The sequence below is a fragment of the Parus major genome, unplaced genomic scaffold, assembly GCF_001522545.3.
Source record: "Parus major isolate Abel unplaced genomic scaffold, Parus_major1.1 Scaffold258, whole genome shotgun sequence".
Classification (NCBI taxonomy): Eukaryota; Metazoa; Chordata; class Aves; order Passeriformes; family Paridae; genus Parus; species Parus major.
This window is the reverse complement of record NW_015379266.1, coordinates 366,591-373,131: the sequence shown is the minus strand read 5'-3', so window position 1 is coordinate 373,131 and position 6,541 is coordinate 366,591. Positions and strand designations below refer to the sequence as shown.

The 6,541-nt window shown below is 50.5% G+C and overlaps 1 protein-coding gene across 1 annotated transcript; it reads left to right on the top strand.

The window, feature by feature from the left end:
- The first annotated feature begins 233 nt into the window (after positions 1-233).
- On the top strand, positions 234-6,270 carry ST8SIA3 (ST8 alpha-N-acetyl-neuraminide alpha-2,8-sialyltransferase 3). The gene is made up of 3 exons (XM_015615760.1): positions 234-604; positions 2,354-2,911; positions 3,103-6,270. Exons 1-3 carry the CDS (start codon positions 234-236, stop codon positions 3,383-3,385), a joined length of 1,212 nt encoding a protein of 403 aa, XP_015471246.1. The 3' UTR covers positions 3,386-6,270.
- The last annotated feature ends 271 nt before the right edge of the window (positions 6,271-6,541 follow it).

The window sequence follows — 6,541 nt, the reverse complement described above, 5'->3', positions numbered from 1 at the left end:
TCCATGTGTCTCTGTGTGTGTCCGTGGGTGTCTCCATGTGTCTCCGTGTGTGCACGGATGTCTCTGTGTGTGTGGGTGTCTCCATGTGTCTCCATGCACATCCGTGGGTGTCTCCGTGTGTCTCCATGTGTGCATGGATGTCTCCATGTGTGTCCGTGTGTGTCTCCATGTATGTGTGTGTGGGGGTGTCTCCATGTGTGTCCATGTGTGTCCATGTGTGTTCATGTGTGTCCATGTGTGTACATGGCTGTCTCTGTGTCTCCACGTGTGTCCATGTGTGTCCATGTGTCTCCACGTGTCTCCACGTGTGTCCACGTGTGTCCACATGTCTCCACGTGTGTCCACGTGTCTCCACGTGTCTCCACGTGTGTCCACGTGTGTCCACATGTCTCCACGTGTCTCCATGTGTCTCCACGTGTCTCCACGTGTGTCCGTGTGTGTCCGTGTGTGTTCATGTTTCAGTGTCTGTGCCCATCTGCAGGTCTCAGTTCGCGCTGAAGTTCCTGGACCCCTCGTTTGTCCCCATCACCAACTCCCTGGGCCAAGAACTGCAGGACAAGCCCTCCAAGTGGGTGTTCAACCGGAGCGCCTTTGCCCAGCAGAGGTGAGTGAGCCCTGGGCACGGCCCAGGCTGTCCCCTCCCGGCAGCACTTAGGGGAATACAGCTCTGTGCTGGGTGCTCTGAGCTCCGAGGATTTGCCAGCGACACGAGACAAAGGCTGACCCAGAGCTCTTCCCCAGACACTCACAGCTGTCCTCAAGGACTCGGTTATTTCAGAGCAGGACTCCAGGCTGTGACACGTATTATTGTACTAGAACGTGACCCAATTCCTGCTGTGCAGGTGGAATCGTCATTCCCCCAGGATAACTAGCTGTGCCTCAGGACTGGAATCACTCTGGGCTGTAACAGCCATGAAAGGCTGTGTTCATGGAGGCCAAACACACACACACAAACTTCCCAGCTGCTGGCAGTTCTGAGCAAGTGCAGAGCTGCTCCTGCCTCCAGCTGCGGGGGCAGGCGCACAGCTTTGTGCTCTCATACCTACATCTATTTGCTGATCACTGATATATTAGATTTGCTGATTTGCTGATATATTAAACATTTCTATAGAAGAAAATAAAACCGTGTAGCCATTTCAGGCAGCTGCTGCCATCTTGGACTGTAATTCAGTCCTGAGCAATGCGTGCTGGGTCAGGGACTGCCTTGTGGCTCTGCTGACAGGTCCCACCCGGGGAGCAGGAATCTGGCTCTGGGGCTGCTGCACCTCTCAGGGCACGGTTTGGGCTTTTCTCCTCCCTTCAGGCCGCTGCCCAAGGACAGCAGCACAAGGAATTCCCTTCCAGTGCTGCCACACGCTGCCCTCAGGAGCCGTGGGCTACAGAGAGGAGGTGCTGCTTTGTCCCATCTCTTCTCCCAGGCTGTGTGGCAGTGGCCACCCTCAGTGTTGCTCCAGCCCAGGCACCAGCAGCTCTGTGAGCCTGTCCCTGTGCCACCCCTCTGGTGACTCCAGCTCGGGAGCTGCCTTTGCACTTGTCCGTCAGCCAGAACCCATAATTAGGGCACCCAGTGGGACTCCATTAATGCTCAGACATTGGAGGATGTGAGCTGGAGGAACGGTTGTTTGTTTTCCATAAACATCAGCAAATAAAGTCCTATTCAGTTTCTAATTTTATGCCTTGAAAGGGAAATTCCCAAGCAGGGTTGGTTTTGTTTGCTTTATAAGTATCCCTAATAACCCTTGGAAAAGTGCTGCTGTGCTTGCCCAAGTATGAATTAAGGAATTATATTTGCATAGATGGAGACAGCGGCTGTCGCTTGGTTTTGTGGTTGGAAGCTCGTTAATGAAAACACAAATATATGTATATATATATATATAAATTGTCTCCTGTTAATTGAATTGGATATCCTGGGTTTGCTTCACGTGCCCTGTGGCTGCAGCAGGAATGCAAGGCACACAGCCCCAGCAGAAAGCTGTTGTCCCCCTGTGTCACAGCCCAGACGGGCAGTGCACACCCCACAGCTGGGTGACTGTGTGGGGTGTAGTGGGAGCTGCTCTCCGTGTCCTGAGCAGCCAATCCCATCTTTTCATCCTGACACCATTCCAAGAGGCACGGCCCGAGCTGGCATCAGTGGGGACCAGCTGGTAAAACCAAGTGGAGCTCTAGGTGAGGAGCCAGCTCTCTCATTCCCATTATTTATATTCATTTAAAAGCCGTTGCACCATGCTGCTCAGGAAGCTACTTCAGCAGACTTTAAAAAAAAAAAAAAAGGAAAAATACAAGTCTAGGTGGAAAACAAATCCCAAAAGGGGAAATAGAACTCCATGTTTTCTGTTATTTTGTTCTTTCCTAGGCAAGAAATCCTTCAGCATGTCGACGTCATCAAAAACTTCTCTCTGACCAAGAGCAGCGTTCGGATCGGGCAGCTGATGCACTACGATTACTCCAGCCATAAATACGTTTTCTCCATCAGCAATAACTTCAGGTCTCTGCTTCCTGACGTGTCTCCCATCCTGAACAAGCACTACAACATCTGTGCCGTGGTGGGCAACAGCGGGATCCTGACCGGGAGCCAGTGCGGGCAGGAGATCGATAAATCGGATTTTGTCTTTCGCTGCAATTTTGCTCCAACCGAGGCTTTCCAGAAAGATGTTGGACGGAAAACCAACCTCACCACCTTCAACCCCAGCATCCTGGAGAAGTATTACAACAACCTCTTGACCATTCAGGACCGCAACAACTTCTTTTTGAGTTTGAAAAAGCTCGATGGGGCCATTCTTTGGATCCCCGCTTTTTTCTTCCACACGTCGGCGACGGTCACGAGAACACTGGTGGATTTCTTTGTTGAGCACAGAGGGCAGCTAAAGGTGCAGTTGGCTTGGCCAGGAAATATCATGCAGCACGTTAACAGGTGGGTGGGCTTGCCCTGTGTCCAATCCATCTCTTTGTACAAATACATCTGATTTTCCCCCTCGTGCCCGATGTGGTCTGGCAAGTCAGCACCACTTGTTTTCAGAGCCACTGGAGTTCTGTGGTTGCTCCAGAGCAGCCCTCAGTAATTTCTGAGCAGATTGCTTGTGACTCACCTTCTTGTCTCGGCAGGTACTGGAGGAACAAGCACCTGTCCCCGAAGCGGCTGAGCACAGGGATCCTCATGTACACCCTGGCTTCGGCCATCTGCGACGAGATCCACCTGTACGGCTTCTGGCCCTTCGGCTTCGACCCCAACACGCGGGAGGACCTCCCGTACCACTACTACGACAAGAAGGGAACCAAGTTCACCACCAAGTGGCAGGAGTCCCACCAGCTGCCTGCAGAGTTCCAGCTGCTCTACAGGATGCACGGGGAAGGACTGGCCAAGCTCACCTTGTCGCATTGTGCCTAAGAACCTAAATCTTGAAGTGCCAAACAATTGTCTAAAAAAAAGTGCCCAAAACCAAATTCAACATTTCTTCAGATAGAATTCTAGAAAGGAAATAAACCCACCCTAAAATCTTTTCCATAATTTAAAGATGCTTTTTAGCTACCGCTCACCCAAGGGTTTCAGCGTTTTTAGCGGTGCAGAAGCTTTTATCACGTTCTGTGGATGCGATTTGTGCAGCTGCAAAGTTGAAACATTTTGCATTTCTAGATAAGCCACTCAGTACTTTTCAATATCTGTTCCTATTTTAGCATTCTACTCAACACCCTAAATCTCTTCATTTTATTGTTCCTTCCCACTAGAGCTAGAAATGCTACTTTTAAAAGGTTTTGCTTCTTTTGTATCTGTTGCTGTCAGTAGCTCAGCGTTGCGGTGGCCGACGGAGGAAGCCACTCGGAATTCCAGCGCATCGTCACACGCAAGTTCCTCAGTGTGGAGCCTGATTTCCACCGCTTGGGCATTTTCCTATTTACTGGATTTTACATTTTTTAAAGAGTAACAAGAAGAAGGTCACAAAGTGGCTCACCCCTTAGCTAGGTGTTTATATCACTCTTGGAATACTTCAGTGTTTTAATTCCATTTGGGACAGATCCCAGTCCAGACTAGACAGGCAGAGGCAGGTTCATTCCCATCCATCTGATACCACTGTCATTTGATTTCAAAGTTCAGCCACACAAGAAATGGAATTGGGATTCTCTGGAGACATACCGGGTGAGAAAAGCCCCAAACCCCGTCCCTCTGCTTGGGCAGGGACTGGCAGGATGGGCAGAAATGGAAACCAGGTGCTGGGATTTTTAAATCTGGTTTTTGTAGGGAAGTGAGCAGAGCTGGAGCGCAGGGAAGAGGAAATGCCATTACCGAATTTCCCCGTTGACGTCTCTAACTCACCAGTCAGACAGCTGCAGTAGTGTCCCCGTTTTCCTGTCAGCAGCAGCACTCCCAGGCAGACGGGGCAGGCTCTTCCTTGGCACCACAGGAAATCCAGCTGTTTGGGGACAGGACAAACAGTAGGGTCACTCACACTTGGGAAGTGTTGGCCATCATGTCCCAGGATAAAGGAGCCTGGGAAATAGCTGCATTTCTTATGAGTATGCTGGCTTCTTTTACTATTCTGAGTGACCACTGACCCCACAACGAAAGAAGATGCAAAATCCAATATTTCAAATGGCACATGTTAATTTTTCCCAGCTTCTTTACCTACGATCAGACATAGGAGAAGAGGAAGGAGATCTCAAGCACAACACCCACCCTGAGGGTCCAGGTGTGTCCTGGTGCCCGCTGTGACACCCCAGCTCTGCGCTGGTCGTTGTGAAGGGCAGGAATGACTGATTTCTGATATTGTTTCTATGGAGCTGTACAGCAGCCGTGCTCCTCGCTGGGGTCCGAGGTAAAGCGGTGCCCAGCCACTCCAGTCCTAATGACAAAGAGCCCACCAGGACAGAAGGGTCGCCCCAAACCCCGAGTGAGCCTTGCTGGCTGGCTGAGTGCCAGATATTTTTATCAGGAGGCATTTTGCCAGTTTCCTGTAGGGACCCATCATCAGCAAATTAAAGAAATGAGAGCTATTGTCATTATATTGGCATGAAAGCAGGGAGCAGTGCGCTCCATACAGTTTCTGGAACCTCCCGTGCTCCTGGAGAGGGGCAGAACCCCCTGCCAGCCCCGAGCACAGCCCTGGCATCACCACCAGAACTTTCCAAAGGCACAAAGAGGCACCAAATGCAGAGAAGGAAGCACAAAACTGACTGCAAATATTTGGAAATGGGAATACAGAAAAATTATTGACAGAGTGCCATATTACATCATTGATTTTTAAGCAAAACTCCCCATCGATGCTCCAGACCCACACTGAACATTTCAGAATCATTGATTTTAATGGGGAGTTCTGCCCCGCGATCGATGGCGCAGCACAGCCCAAAGTAAATTGCTTCTTAGTATCAATATTTTTTTGCCCAAGCTTGTGCAAGGTGGAAAACCATCTCCAAGTGCACAGCCTTTGTTTTTCCAGGTGGGGTCTGAGGGAGAGGTGAGGATGGCAGGGGATGGAGAAGACAGGGCTGAGGAGGAGGGGCTCTTTGGGGCTGCCTCTCTCCCTCAGAAATGCCTTTGCATCAACAAGCAAGTATCTTAATTAGTTTTTTAATTGTTATTTACAAGGTGCTGGGGGCTGCCCTCCCTGCTCAGGACCCTGCAAGTGGCATCACCTCAGCTGGGCTCCTCCTTCCCTCTCCTTGGCCCCAAACCTTCCTGCATGAATTGCTGATGGTTCAGGCAGAATTCTCCTTCCCATGACTGAATGTCTAGACAAGCCAACAGAGCTAATGCAGCGTGATCAATACCTGTAAGTACAAAACATCTGCGGTCCCAAAATCCAGAGAGCAGCTCCCTCCTTTGGGAGACCCTGCTGGGCCCTGGGCTGCCAGGACAGCATCCAGGGGCAGCCACATCCCACACCAGCCCTCTGCCAACAGCACGAGGGGCTGGGGGTGTACATAGGATTGGGAATACGTGTTTCCTCGCTTCTTTTACACATCGTGGCTCTGTATTTTTGTTGCTTGCATCTCCTCGGTGAATGGTAGCGAGGCACGTGAAAACAGGCATTTGGCTGCCAGGTTTAATTGTGGACTAAGCCAAAAAGCCAGAGTTTGTGAAACAGAACTAACTGTGACTGGAGGCTGCAAAAACAGGGCAAATAGGAAAAAGCAGGTTCTCTGTAAATGAATGTGTCTTTATTTCAATGGCTCTACAGTTCAATGCCTGATGGAGTTGTTTTCGATAAAAAAAAGATAAACTTAAAAAAAAAAGAAGAAAAAAAATGCCATAATTGTAATAAAGGTCTCATTATTAAGGGCCATGCTAAAAGCATTGTTTATTTTTCGATGGCTGATGTTGATAAAAGGCCAGGGCACCTCTCAGGTGAGGGCTGGAAGGACACTGCACGCGGAGCTGCTCCAGCCTCACAACCACGGCGAGCCTCGGGAGCGGGGCTGGGGGCTGGACCAGGCTGTGATATGTCCCCAGTCCGGGGCTGGGGGCTGGACCAGGCTGTGATATGTCCCCAGTCCGGGGCTGGGGGCTGGACCAGGCTGTGATGTGTCCCCAGTCCGGGGCTGGGGGCTG